The following is a 15,690-nucleotide window of genomic DNA, read 5'->3' as shown; positions in this document are numbered from 1 at the left end:
GAATAGTATTGTCTTTGTCTTCAAAAAGTCTTGACAAAATACAATTTTGGAAATGCAAACAGTTCTGTTACGTTAGTTGGAGTAAAGGTTACTTGACAAGTGTCTGACAGTATGTTACTTAAAGCTCTGTTCAGCGTCCGCGCAGCAAGGTAAATGTGGTTGCGCTCAAGATGTCAATGGAAATAGGGCATATGACGTAGGCCTGATGCAGCACGTGATGCAACAACACCATTCGTAGAACATACCCAACTGTACTTCCAAATGTTCATTTACTTAATTAATTAAAAGCACATATTTAAATTTTCACATGAAAGAATTCACCAAAAAGGGTTTACTTTAGAGTACACTGAGTACTCTAAAGTATATCCAAGCTTCCTTCATTTCTGTCAAGACTTGAACTTTGGCGTGGTTTGTTCTCCCGAGGTGCAAATGATTTGGACCGGACATGGCTTGGAGGTGGGTACATGATTTAATATAATGACAATAAAAAGGAATAAACAAAAGGCGCGCACAAGGGCGGAAGTACAAAACTTGGCTATAAGCACAAAACTTGCACAAAGGCAGAAACTATGAACAATGAAACAAAAACACTAACTGTGGCATTAATAAACAAAAACTTACTTGGCATGGAAGCTATGAAACAAGCAGCGTGAACTGAGCATGAAACAGAGTGGCAGGAGTGTGATGTCGCCAGGCTGACTGCCTGGCAACTACAGGGTTAAATAGTGAAGACATGATTAAAGACAGGTGCGTGAGTCGTGAGGACAGGTGAAAACTAATGGGTTGCTATGGTGACAAACAAGCGTGCACAATGAGTCCAAACGTGGAACAGGTGAAACTAATGGGTAACCATGGAAACAAGACAAGGGAGTGAAAAGCAGGATCTAAAAAGAGTCCAAAACCAAGCAGAACATAACTTAAACAAAACATGATCACACAGACATGACAATTTCTTGACATAAAAGCTTAGGTCCTTGACATAAAAGTTTGGGTCTTCATCTACTTTGTAACAGAGGCTTATGGGGAAAGGTGCTTAAGTCAATCTGCAGACGGCACTTTAGTACCAACTCTAAAAGAAGGGTGAAAATGCACAAATACATGTATCCCTTATAATCCCATTCCAAATGTTATCCCCCCCCAAAAAATCCTGAATGTTATGTACATTTTAAAAAAGAAAAAAGTATTTCAGGCTAGCATATTTCTGCCTTACCACAGACCATAGCCACCCCCCTGGCCGCTGCTCTTTTTATTGTTCTCCTCCAACAGTATGTCATTTTTGACAGGCCAAAAAAACTGTTCCACTCTTTTTTCATATCCTCTTAAAGCTTGAAAGTAGGGCAGTATGTACTGAGAGACTGAGCGAAAAAAACCAACGAGAAACAGATGTGTTCACTCTTCTTCTTTTTTATGTATGAGAATGCATTGCACAGATTGTCTTTGACGGGCATATACTCTAATTTCAATCTACAGCTTCAGTTTATTCTGATTTTTTGTGCATTTTGTGATGCTCAACTCCCCTGCACATTAATGTTGACAAATATATGTTATTATCTTCATTTTAATGTAATGCAAGAAGGACAAACCTCTAATACTTACAGTGGACTACGATATAGACTTAGACAAACTTTAATGATCCACAAGGGAAATTGTTCAACACAGTAGTTAAGTTACAATGATGGAAAGTGTAAGGATGGAAAGGACAATGCAGGTATAAATAGACTAAATATAGCGATATAAAATATAACATATATTCCCAAATGAATGAATGGATGAGAGGCATTACCCTATATGGGTTGAGATGAACACATGTTAATTTATGAGAAATAGAAAAGAAAACGCTAACATATGCTCATTCTGTAAAGACTTGGTTGTAACACTTGGCTTGGAGACTGGAAAGAAGAACATTTAATGACCTAAACTAGGAACAAAAAAACCCTTGCACAATATCCAGAAGAGAGAAGAATTGGATGCTGGAAAGATACCAGTTCTCTTCTGCCAAGGTGCCCACGGGCATGGCATCAAGCCCCTCCCACCCCACCCGCTTAGGAGGTCTGTTGGCCCCCTCCTCAATTGGATATTCATTTCCCTTTGTATGTGCATTCTGATATGTGAATGTTAAAATGGGTGTAAAAATGCATATACAATGTAAGAACAGTGCAAAATGCAATTCCTCTATTCAGAGCCATTTAAAAAAATCTCTATTCACTATTTCTCTCTTAACGATGCCACTGTGTCACTGTGCCACAACCTTGACACATTGACTGACGAAACTCCATGTTGGGAACAGGTCGAGTTAATTACTAACTTCTGTTTCCAGCTCCTAGTTTAAAAGGCTTGTGTGAAAACTCCAGCAGCCCAAGTGCAGCTGTAAGAGGGAAAGGGAGGGCTTATGGTCAAAGGGGCTTTTCTTAGCACTGGTCCAATAGTATAAAACAGGAGCTCTTGCAGAGGCTCAACGTGGACATGCTGCTCCAGCATTGAGCCTCCAAACCTCATCTCTTTTCTTTTCCTTTTTTCACCCCACCATCAACTCTTCCAGTCAACCATGGGAGTCGCTTACAGCGTTGGAGAGTAAGTGAAGAGCATACACTATATGAGGACACTGGAGACGTTTTGGATGGATTCTTAACAAGCTGCTGCTTTGAGGAATATGTGTGCATTGGAAGCACATATACAGCGGAGTGGGAGGGTATTTTTGTCAGTGCATGGTAGCTGCAGATCAGGAGGACAGATGTGTTATACCAACTCATAATATGTGGAACAAGAGAATCTATTTGACGGGGCATGATTAATCCTTTAGGTGTGCCTCATTTGAAAATGCATGCATGTCTTAATATGTGCTGACTGATGCTACAGTGTGTAAAATAAATACATTAGAACAATGATATACCAGGTCAAGGCCACACTGGCATCACTACTTTCACACTGTAACAGTGTGTTTTTTTAAATTTCACAATTATGATCAATTATGTTGTAATCAAATTAGAACGTTTTAAAGGGTAGGTTTTGAAGGAAGAATCACCAAATGCAGTATGATTTAAGATAAAGCATTATCTTATCATTTGGCTTTGTGAACAAACCATGGTTGCAATGGCCAAACCATTAAGTACAGCAATAGCCAACACAAGAGTCTGTTTCTCTATGATATCACTTCAACATTTCTGAGAGGTAGTTTTAATGTTTTAGGTCCCATATTTATCTACATGAGATGGGAACATATGAAAAAATGTGTCAGCATGATGTAGTGCAGTTCATCACCTCATACTAGAACCACATGAATTATTATGTAATTACTACTACCACCTTTTTTTATCATTTCAGTGATAATATATAGCATTTTTCATGAGGTAATCAGGGCCTGTTATTTTATCTTCACAGGGTTGACCACCTCTATACCTTCTTTGTGCAATGGTCACCAGATATGTATACAAAAAGCAACAAAAAGAAGAACCAACCCCACTTTCTTCGGGAGAAACATCAAAATCGGAATATTGGCAAGAAAAACAAGGTGGCTTCAAAAAGTAATCAACTGAACAACCATGCAGCCAAAAACTGGGAGGTAAGGATTTGTACAAATGTAATTAATGTTTGCCTTAAGGAAAATTGCACTATTTGGAATTTTGCCCCATCATCCACAATCTCTATGTTACACAAGAACACGTCCTTCCCTTTTCTGTAAGTTAGTAAAAAAAAAAAAAAGAAAGCTAGCACAATGAAGCTAACAATGCTTGTAATAGGGATTCACCTATTCCCTCTAAAAAACAATATTTTACTGTATGTACATGCTATAACCATGGAGTAACAGGCACATTCATGGAGAAATGTAATACTTACAGTATTTTGGTCATTTTAAGCATTACCAGAACTTCTTTCCTGGTCGCATTGATTTCATAGAGCGCATATCAACTATTGCTTCTTGCGTCAACATCAACACAGAGAGCACGCTCAGTGTTGGTTACCATTAATCATGGCAGACTTTATTAGAGCCAACGACTGCTATGAAACAAATGATGATCCAGAACCTTATATTTTTTTGCCTGAATAAACGGCGGACGAGCAACGGGTTTTAGAACCTGAGCGGTAGGCAGATCTAGCTATAGTGAGACACTAATCTATCATGTAGCACTAATGCTAAACGTATCATGGACAAAATAACTAAATAAAAACAGTCACCTACAATTAGAGATCGACCGATATGTTATTTTCAGGGCCCATACCGATTATTAGTAGTGAAGGAAGCCAATAACCTGCATTTGGAGCCGATATTCATTTGCAGTAAAGTTTAGCTAAACATGAATAGTATATGTCAGTAAACACAGGGCTCGAATTTAACCACGGCATCTGCGGCACGTCCCGCGACCGCCCTCGTCTTTCGCCGTAATGCCCAAAAATTGTACCAACATTTGCGGCAAGAACATGCCGTGAACGCCCTTGACTTTTTACTTGTTAATGGACGAGGGATTTAACAATAAACGGGATAATGATAATTTGCGATATAATTCCCGCCGTTTAGTAATACCGTTTATTTTTTTAATTACCGAAAAAACTTCATTTATTAATGCATTTTCGGCAAGACGAAGTCAGGCGCATGCGCATTAGCGGTGTTTGGTTTGAAAATCATGGCGGACCAGCAACACCGACTTTGTTGCGAAGATTTCCCCTCGGAGTAAACGGAGCCAAGCGCTTGGTTTAACGTCATTTTCCCTCGCTTCCCGGCATGCGGTTTTCCCTAGGCCCTGTGGTTCCGCCATGCTCGTGCCGTTACAAGTGGGGGGGGGGGGGGTTAGCCTTTCTAAGGCTTGCAGGACGGGGAGGGGGTTTCTACTTATTTCGACAGAGCGAACTGCTGTGTTTGGATGGAGACAGGTGTGGACAATACTGGAGACAGACACACTTGTCCCCACTCGAAAAGTAAACAGCGAAGGAGAAAACAATTTGATGTTTTGCAGCAGGCGATGTGTCGTGAACATTGTCACAATTTGTTTATAAAGTCTTTACTGTGTTGACTGGGATGTTCACTCGTCCTTTATTTAACTGCAAACTGTATCAGTGTTCAAATAACATCAATACTAGCTCAAATGTTTTGTCATCTCATCGAATTGAACGCAGGCTGTGAAGATTGTTTATTAAATTGTTTTTTTGTTGGCCAAACTGTTGAACTGAAAGACTAGGGAGGCGTTGGAGAACAACAAAGCTTGTTTATTAGACTTCATCTTCATTAAAGTTAAAGTACCAATGATTGTCAATCACACACTAGGTGTGGTGAAATTTGTCCTCTGCATTTGACCCATCCCCTTGTTCACCCCCTGGGAGGTGAGGGGAGCAGTGAGCAGCAGCGGTGCCGCGCCCGGGAATCATTTTTGGTGATTTAACCCCCAATTCCAACCCTTGATGCTGAGTGCCAAGCAGGGAGGTAATGGGTCCCATTTTTATAGTCTTTGGTATGACTCGGCCGGGGTTTGAACTCACAACCTACCGCTCTCAGGGCGGACACTCTACCCATTAGGCCACTGAGTAGCCAAACTGCTTTGTGTTTTATTTTGATATCAAAAAGTAAACACCAGGTTTTTTTTACATTAAGTGTGTTTTTTTCATGTCACAAATGTGTTACTTAAAAAATAATTTATATAGTCTATAATCTTTTTATTAGACATTACAAATGACATGATTGTATTACGTTCACACCCCAACACTGCTTTACTTAACACTCAGGATTTCAATATTGACAACAATAATCTTAATTATTACTTTGGCCATAATTGGCAGCCCTAGATCTCATACATGAACACTATGTTTATCTATATATATATATATATATATATATATATATATATATATATATATATATATATATATATATATATATATATATCCATCCATTTTCTACCGCGTGTTCCTTTTTGTGGGGTCGCGGGGGGTGCTGGAGCCCATCTCAGCTGCATTCGTATATATATATATATATATATATATATATATATATATATATATATATATATATATATATATATATATATATATATATATATATCCTGCCTCGAAAAAAAATAATGTCTGCCTTTGTGCTCTTGTAACTTGCCTTGGTGCCCTAAAATATGAGCCTTCCTTTAATGCAACACTTGCCTTCACCTTAAAAAGTTTTAATTTGAGGCTTGTAAACAGCTGGACAAGGCTTTAAGTTTGTTTTTTTTAACATTATTTTTTAAGGAAACATTGGACCAGTTGTGACATAATGTTTTATACAGGTTAATAGGGGTTAATTTAGCACCAAAAAACATCTGGAGATATCACAAACATTTTTATTATGTGTGTCTAGTTGAGCATTAACATTTGCATTTTGAAATATGAGAAATCTCTTGAAAATTGTTAAAAATATGGGATTTTACTACATCACAACAACTTGCAAGCTCATCAATTTGTATAGCAGTTTATAGATTTAATACGTTGTAAGGTTTCCTCATGAGGAACCCTGAAATATTGTTTGGTTGGTAGGTTGAAGTTTATGTCACACATGGCATGATTGATATGAAATATATGATTTATAAATACCATTAGTTTATATCAGGGGTCACCAACCTTTTTGAAACCAAGGGCTACTTCTTGGGTACTGATTAATGCGAAGGGCTACCAGTTAGATACACACTTAAATACATTGCCAGACGTAGCCAATTTGCTCAATTTACCTTTAACTCTGTTATTATTAATAATTAATGATATTTATCTTTGTGGAAACACTGATCATCTTAATGATTTCTCACAATAAATATATATAGAAACAGATAAATATCAATATGCAACACTTTATTTTTATATTTTCTCTAAGTGCACATTTTTCAAATTGAACATTTTCAAATGATCTCTTCTAAGACAGTCTTGTGAAATCACAATATCCCATTTTAACTAGCTAGCCACTAACATTTTTTAACAAATCATGAATTACTTTGCACCATGTTTGTACAAATAATAACTCATGTAAAATACAAAAGTCAACTCTCAAATTTTTAAATCATGTCACACTTTGAACTGGACACCAAATCTGTTATCTGTTTCTTTGTCAGTTAGTGGGAAGCCTGGCATTGCATACTGTTAACTAGTGTGTTGTACTCTGGTGTGTAACTTGACACTGCAACTCTGAGTGAGTCTTGCAGATGTGCATCAGTGAGGCGTGTTCTGTGTTTGTTCTTGATGAAGTTCATGTCAGAAAAGGCTGATTCACAAAGATAAGATTTTTCCTCATTGTTTGCGGAACCTTCTTAATCTTTTGGACATATTTTCACAGCAATCTGGCCTTAAGCTTAATTATGATAAATGTAAAATGTTAAGGATCGGAAATCTAAAGGGAACGTCCTTTCGAATGGAATGCAAAGTGCCTGTTTTGTGGACAGATGGACCAGTTAACATACTTGGTGTTGTTGTCCCAGAAAATCTGGAAGATCTAGGCTCAGTAAATTATGATAATCGACTAAGAAAGCTGGACAAAATTATGCAATTATGGAAAGGGAAATCCCTAACCTTGTATGGTAAAATGTCTATTGCCAACTCGTTAATTATTCCTCAATTTATTTATTTGTTTTTGTCATTACCAGCTCCATCACAAAACTTTTTTAAGATTTATGAGCGGAGGGTCTTCGATTTTGTCTAGAACGGCAAACCAGAAAAGATTAAAAGAAAGGTTTTGTACAAAGAGTATGAATATGGGGGCCTGAAACTTCTCAACCTTGAAGCTATGTGTCTGTCTTTAAAAGCATCTATTGTTCCAAATATGTATTTAAACATTGAGTGGTACACAAATGTCCTGTTGGACAAAAAACATGTACTGTATCAAAAGAAATTGTATCCTTTTTTACAAGTGATCCCCTCCCAGAGAGTCTGCTGGGAAACATGGCGGGGTTCATAAAGGAAACAATCCACTCATAGTGGTGTTTTCAATTTTATGTGCCAGAAAAAAGAGACGATATTTTGCAGCAGTTAATATGGATGAACTCTAATATTGTAATAGATAGAACGTCATCTGTGATGTCACACTAACATCACGTGACACCTCTGAGGAAGGCTGCAGAAGCAAGATAGTCGAAACTTGTCAGGTACAAAACTTTACCTTCCTAGCCTATATAAATCAACTATTTATAAATACACATTAGTAGGCTAAATGAACCTTTTTAACATACCACCCTGCATTTGTTTTGGTATTGTCATATTGTGTCTTTGTTTTGGGTGGAAGTTGAAAAAATGTGTTTAAGGATTGGTTTGTTTATGAAGCTTAATGTGGTTTCTGTTATTTTAGGAGAGTTCATTGACAATCATGATTTAGTCAATTTAATTATAGTACTCGGTAAAATGTTTATTTTTAAGGCCAAAAACAGATATTCACTTAGTATTACTTTCTTTAAAACATTTATTCAGTATTTTCTAACTTTAGAAAGTTACATGGTTGAAAACGATAATGATGCCAAAAAACATTAAAAAAAAGATGAGAAGTCCTCAAAGGCTTATTTTGAAAGTATAATTATGTTTATAGATTATATGATATCTGTTGTTGTGTTCCCTAATTTGAGTGACCTGGACATAATCTGGACTGTACATAAATGCTTATTTTGAAAATGTAATTTTGTTTATAAATTATATGCAATCTGTTGTGTTCCCTAATTTTTTTCTGTGTACATGAATGAAGATGTGTGTTGCTGAGTCCGACTTGGACATTATCTGGACTGGGCCTGGTTTAAAAAACCCTTTAAACAAATCTAATTTCATTGACAACCTGGTCTGTTGAAGATAAGGCCCTTTTTTAAAAAAAATAAAATAAAATAAGATAAATAAATAAAAAACATTTTCTTGGATAAAAAAGAAAGTAAAACAATATAAAAATAATTACATAAAAAATAGTAATTAATGAAAATGTTAGTGGACCAGCAGCCTATACAATCATGTGTGCTTCAGGAACTGTGTCCCTTGCAGATGTGTTGTCTATGTTGTGGGAACCAGAATATTGGTAGCAGAAAGAAATAACCTCTTTTGTGTGAGTGGGTGTGGATGAGTGTGCATGGTGGAGGTTGTTTGGGTTGATGCACTGATTGAAAGTGTATCTTGTGTTTTTTCTATGTAGATTTAATTTAAAAAAAAAAAAAAAAAAAAATATATATATATATTTTTTTTAAATTTTTTTTAGAACAGGCCCGCGGGCGACTCATCTGGTCCTTACGGGCGACCTGGCGCCCGCGGGCACCGCGTTGGTGACCCCTGGTTTATATACTATCTATTTATAATATTCATTTCTAGGATTCTACATGTAGCTTATAGGTGAGACATGTTCAAGCTGGCGGACAATTTCTTTGTCAATGTTACAGAAATGAGCTGCTGCCTGCTCTTCTTTACGTAGTATATAAGTGTGCTATTTGTCAATTTACACGGTGTGGCCGTCTGAGCACCGCAGCACAGCTTAGCAGAAAGAAAGAAGCACTGATTATTACTAATAACTTACTTTTTACTTATCACAAATATATATTTCGCACTATACCAGCTAAAAATCCAGACGGGTAGAGGAAGGTCGATATCAATTTACGACAAAATGATAATCAGTCGATCCGTATTTACAATGTCTGCTCTCACTGGGATGCCGACTGGAGGGAATTGTTGTATCTTTCAGCACAACACTTGTGGTACTTGTTTAGCTAGTAAATTCAGCATAGTCCTCACCAGGCCTGGCCCTAACCAATCTGGCACCTTAGGCAACATTTTAGGTGGCGCCCCCCCACATCGGCAGTGAAGTGTATATACTCACAAGAAACCGAATAGCTTTGTCTTTGACCTTTTTTTTTACTTAAAGAAAGCAAATTAACATATTATATGATAATGTTATGTTATGATTATCTTTAACCGAATCACAGCAGTGCTCAAATTAAAAAACAGCATTCCCTCTCATGTGATATTGCTTAATTAACATTAATGATGTGCACTTTAACAACTAGGCTTACAACTATACCTAATATATAAAGGGGTGGAAAAGTGACTATTATCTGCAGGGCAAACATTAGCTAACCAGAAGGCAATAACAATGTAAACAGAAAACACCTGCTTAAAAGATCTAATACAAATTTCCCTGAGGAATGTAAGGTGGAAGTACTGTAATTACCTAACGTTACATTATTATTTTCCATAACAATTTAGCCCCCCCCCCCCTCCCCACAATATTAACCCAACGTTAAAACAGAACTAGCTATTTATTGATTAGCAATTGCCGAATCATGTAACATTAGCTTAATGCTAAAAAGCCAGGTTACTATCACATTCTGTAACAGACAAATAATTTCATGTAGGCTAACGTTACCTCCCTGCTACCTCTGTCTTTTTCTCGTTTCTCCTCCTCTTCTTTTCTATTTTTTCTTCCCTGGACACCTGACAGTTTTGGCCGTTTTGACATCTTGTGTTGATTTTTTGATGTGGTAAGAGTCATGATACGGTAGGCTGACCATACGTCCTCTTTTCCCCGGACATGTCCTCTTTTGCGGGTGTGTCCGGGCGGGGTTTTTAAAATGCCTCAAATGTCCGGCATTTTGAGTTAGGATTGCGTGTATTTTCAATGTACGTTTTTTCAATGTACGTTTTGGGCAGGGATCGGCAACCCCTAACAACTAAATTAAGGGCGTGCCGTGATGGCACTGCATATATTATCCTCTATTACTTGCACAAACAGCATGCCAGCCAGGCCTCATGATGTATGAAGCTTTAACTTGCACACGTGGGAGACAGCAAAGCATACTTGGTCAACAGCCACACAGCTTACACTGACGGTGGAAGTATAAAACAACTTTAACACTGATACGTTACAAATGATTGAAATATGCGCCACACTGTGAACCCACACCAAAAAAGAATGACAAATACATTTCTGGAGAACCTCCGCACCGTAACACAACATAAACACAACACAACAAATACCCAGAATCCCATGCAGCCCTAACTCTCTAACCTGAACCGACGCACGGAGGGAGGGAGGGGGGGGGTTTGGTGCTAGCGGGGCGTGTAGACTGGGAGAGTTAGGGCTGCATGGGATTCTGGGTATTTGTTGTGTTGTGTTTATGTTGTGTTATGGTGTGGAGGTTCTCCAGAAATGTATTTGTCATTCTTTTTTGGTGTGGGTTCACAATGCGGCGCATATTTGTAACGCAACAGTGTTAAAGTTGTTATTTACGGCCACCGTCAGTGTAAGTTGTGTGGCTGCTGAGCAAGTAAGCTTTGCTGTCATATTCGCGTGCAAGCAGAAGATGCATTCAACATGTGTCTGAACAGGTAAGCTGCTTAAGCAGGCTGTAGAGGGCGCTAAAGGCAGTGCCATCACGCCCAAATTTCGTGTGTCTCCTGGGAAAAGCGTGAGGATTGGCAACTATGACGCTGTTGAACGCCATTCATGTAAATCTCGTGGGCCGCACTAACTTTAAACTGTCATATTAAAGTGCGGGCCGGGGCGCGTGTCTAAGACCCATGGTTTAAACATACCACAAAGCAATAAAAAGCTTTGTAAGCAGTGTTATTTCATTTTAAATTTCAAAATAGTTTTGAGGCTCCCATTGTTTTCTTTCATTTGTGAAACTTGTCAAAATGGCTCTTTGAGTGATAAAGGTTGCCGACCCTAGACTCTAGGGTTAAGTTAAGAAGGGGTTAAACAAAACAAGCTGTGAAGGTGCACACGCAGAAACATTGGTGAGGGAGGGGCAGAGACACAGAGCGAGAGAGCTAGTGAGTGGAGACAGACATGAAAACAAGAAATGCCGAAAAGTAAATGCAACTTCACGGATGATTTGCGGAAAAAGTATTTGTGTTTTGGTCCTGGCCGTGACACATGGGAAGCAGAATGCACTGTGTGCAAAGCAGGAACGTGTATATCTGTGGCAAATAAAGATCTACAAGCCCATATCGACACTACAAAGCACAAAACAGCTGTGCAGGGCGAGAGATCGTTTATGACAACCTTTTTCCAAAACACAACATAGAATGTGAGATATAACAGGATAATGCATACATTTGTCATTTGTTTTCAAAACGCTTAAAAAAAAGTGGTACCCCAAAAATTTACTGTGGGACCCCATTTGTATGATTTGATGGCCATTTTGAAAATTCCTAGCGCCAACACTACTGTCAACATAGGAGAAAAAATGCTTTATTTAAATAAATATATTACTTATGAAGCAAGTTCAAGTAGCATTGGCACATTTTCACCTAGTCCCGGCCTTGGCGTGCTGCCCGCCTTGGCACGCATATATGTGTCCTCTTTTTGGGATTTCAGAATATGGTCAGCCTACGATACGGGAAGGGAGGGGGCGCACCGTGCGGGGTGAGGGGGGGCGTAATGTTGTAACAAATTATATTTCTATTAAATAGGCTTTACTTTGCATTTTAATTAACGTGGGATTATTTTTTTGTATTTAGAAATAACAGTACCAACTTTTTTTATTTTATTTTTTTTTTTCTCCAACATTTTTGGCACTGGCGTGGCGCCCCCTGATGGACGGCGCCCTTAGCATTGGATCTGCGGGCTGCAGCCAGGGGCACTTGTTAGCATTTGCCTATACGGCCTATGCCACGGGCCGGCCCTGGTCCTCACTCAGCAGTTAAAAAATGCTGGGACCAAACCAGCATCTTGCCACATCGCTGTTGCAATGTCATCTGGTCAAAGTTGAGAGCCGGTATACACTGCTTCAGTCAGTTTTTTAGCTGGTAGAGTGCGGAATTTCATAGTTTCAATATTTTCCCAAGTCATAGGCTATACAGCAGCAGCAGCAGCAACTCTAGTAGTTAGCATCACTCCAAGGCTAAACAAGTCGTCTGAACAAGGCGCTGTGAGAAGTAGTAACCTTGGTTATTATGCAGGTCAAGGCATGTAAATGTAGTGTTGGTTGCGTTTTTTGGCGAAACTACTGAAATAGGTGACTCCTCATTACCTGCATTACAGCCAAGAAAAGTAAAAGGCGTGTGTTACTGTGTCATATAAAAATGGTGGCAGGGCATTTTAATTTGAAGTGCAGTTTTCCTTTTACGTTGTTCACATGACGTCCTTTTTGGGGTGTGCTGAAGCAGGCATAGATTAACAAAGATACATTATTTGTAGTAAATACATTTAAATGTTCTGACCAATAAAGTGAAACTTGATAATTTCCTAAAGCACACCTGGCAATCACTTAATAAAGTATATTTTGTACATTATTATAATATCTTACACATCACTTTTAATTATTCTTGATAAACAAAATATCATGCTGACAACACAGCTACTAGAAAGATGAAACAGTCATCTCCATTCAGTGAGCCGAGCCATAAGTATCAGTTCTCTTGAAAGAGCCTTTATTTGAGAGTAGCTTGAGAAACTATTAGGTTTGGCTACTATCCAAACAGTTATAACTCCCACTCTCTCCTGATATGGACATCCTTTCTCTGACTACTTCCTATCATGACCAACTGCACGCCCCTTCCCTGGTTTACTGGAAAAAGAAACATGCAGCATGGCACATCTAACCAATGAGAGGAGCCCCCATCCTTCTATCCCACCAATAGCGTACTACACAGAAAGTGAAAGTAATTCAGAGTGCAACACATGGTGGGTGCAGACAGGTTGAATACATTTTGCAAAGCAAAGAGCAGCTTTTGACAAAGAAATCAGGAGCTATGAAGATGTTACCAGACAATTTCAAGGTTCTTTACTTTGCTTGTGACTATGCGGAGCCATACGTTCAGGTACAGAGATGACCACGCTTAATTTGATCTTGTATAAGGTTCAACTACTTTCTATCAATTTTACACAATTTGGAAAGCTTTTCATGCACATTCTGCCTTAATGTTTAGCTTTAAACTATGATGTGGCTTCTTAAGAAGTGCAGATCTTTGAAAAATACCAATAAAAGCAGTGGCAGTTAATATGCGCCATTTAAATGACTTTATACTTGTTATGTTCCAGATTATCAAAGTAAAAGATCCAAAACGCCGTTTGAGTTTGTGCAGCTTTGACTCTGAAACAGAGGAACCTGAGTACCATGGAATAATTGGGGTTGCTCAACCTGTCCTGAATGACTACAGTGAGCTCCTGGATCACAGACATCTGCTTAGTGTAAGCGTTACTTTTCACAGTCCTGTAACTGAAGCAAGTGAACATTTTCTGTACAACTATGCAAACTTATCGTCTCTTGATGTGAATGACACCCTTTTGTTCTTACAGCTCGCCTGTCACATGCCAGCAAGGACACAAGGCTACCCATGGCATTTGGCCTACAGCACTGCCGTCCATGGAAGCAGCCTGAAGACACTTTATAGAAACATGGCCAAATTTGACAGTCCGGTCCTGCTGGTCATTAAAGACATGCAGAAAAAGGTATGACTCTGGCCAGCTCATCAATACACTTGGCACTTCATCCATGGTGAGCTGCTAAACAGTTAGTCTCCGCTCTTCACTGTCATTCGTATGATTATCTTCAGGTGTTTGGAGCTTTTTCATCAGATCCATTTAGAGTCAGCAAATACTGCTATGGCACAGGAGAAACTTTCCTATTCAGCTTCAACCCGGACTTCCAGGTAAAAACTCTATTATTAATGTTGCCAATTTTTGACGTAAACAGTAGGGATGCACAAAAAATAGATTCACATACAAGTCACAATTCTTATTAATTTTGATTCTAAATAGATTAAGAATTTAAAAAAATGCATGTAAAATAAACTGAAAAAAATATATGAAAATAAATATACTTCTTTTGTATGAATCAATTTATAACAAATACATTTTTAGGCCATCTCCATGCAACGAGACGGAGCATTTCTAACCGATACTTTGTTTTGAAAAAGTTTCATTATAATACTATACCAAAAAATACATTGCAAAGAATCGGTTTGAATCGAAAATGAATCAAGAATTGATTCTGAATCAAATCGTCACCTCAGGAATCGGAATTGGATCGAATCGTTAGATTCACACCCCTCGTAAGCGGTGGTTCATGTCTTTCAATATCATTCATTCAGGCTTACAAGTGGACTGGAGAGAACTCCTACTTTGTGAGTGGGAACTTTGAGTCTCTTCAGATTGGAGGTGGAGGGTAGGTTGATGTTACTTGTTATGTATGTTATCATTATAAATATTGTTCTAAATAACAGGTGCCTATGACAGTGTGAAATGTAACCAGATAATGCTTGTTTGCTTGTAGGGGGGAATTTGGCCTGTGGATAGATGCTGATTTGTACCACGGTTCCAGTTTTTCATGCCCTACTTTCCACAACGCTCCGCTCTCCACACAAAAGGACTTCCTCATACAAGACCTTGAGGTCTGGACAGTACAAAACTGAGCAAAGACATTTGACATGAAAGAGAACAACTAATTAGAGCAACAAATGCAGGTGTTTCTACCACCACTGCTGTATATAGCCTGCAGCAGGTAAATATGTGTAGGTGGTACCGAATGAAGCCTGTTATAGTGGCATTTCTGATAATGCAACTGGGTCTGAGGTTATTTTAACTAAAAGATAAGGGGTTGCATACAATCCTGTAATACGGAGCATTGTTGCCTTAAACTCCTGCCTACCATCAGCAGCCTACACTATGCTTTGAGCCTTCCAAGCCCTTGTTTTGTTTAGGAGAGTATTACAATTCAAAGTTCATTATAAACATGTTGGATGAAAACACTTAGTGAAAGAAAAGCACCTTTAGGACTCAAATACATT

The 15,690-nt window shown here is 38.4% G+C and overlaps 1 protein-coding gene across 2 annotated transcripts in view; it reads left to right on the top strand.

Moving 5' to 3' along the window:
- The first annotated feature begins 2,371 nt into the window (after positions 1–2,371).
- Positions 2,372–15,690, top strand: part of LOC133660220 (nuclear receptor coactivator 7) — a 14,230-nt gene continuing 911 nt past the window's right edge. Inside the window, exons 1-7 of one of the 2 annotated variants that reach the window (XM_062063506.1) lie at positions 2,372–2,571; positions 3,379–3,559; positions 13,943–14,092; positions 14,201–14,353; positions 14,458–14,553; positions 14,995–15,068; positions 15,177–15,690. The exon at positions 15,177–15,690 is cut by the window's right edge and continues 886 nt beyond it. In XM_062063506.1, coding sequence (XP_061919490.1) covers positions 2,546–2,571; positions 3,379–3,559; positions 13,943–14,092; positions 14,201–14,353; positions 14,458–14,553; positions 14,995–15,068; positions 15,177–15,315 — 819 coding nt within the window. In that variant the 5' untranslated portion in view covers positions 2,372–2,545 and the 3' untranslated portion in view covers positions 15,316–15,690. Of the gene's footprint in view, positions 2,572–3,378; positions 3,560–13,553; positions 13,723–13,942; positions 14,093–14,200; positions 14,354–14,457; positions 14,554–14,994; positions 15,069–15,176 lie in introns of those variants that run through there. The other variant, XM_062063507.1, reaches the window with a different exon arrangement.

Source organism: Entelurus aequoreus, linkage group LG11, assembly GCF_033978785.1.
Source record: "Entelurus aequoreus isolate RoL-2023_Sb linkage group LG11, RoL_Eaeq_v1.1, whole genome shotgun sequence".
NCBI lineage: Eukaryota > Metazoa > Chordata > Actinopteri > Syngnathiformes > Syngnathidae > Entelurus > Entelurus aequoreus.
This window is presented reverse-complemented; position numbering and strand designations above follow the sequence as displayed.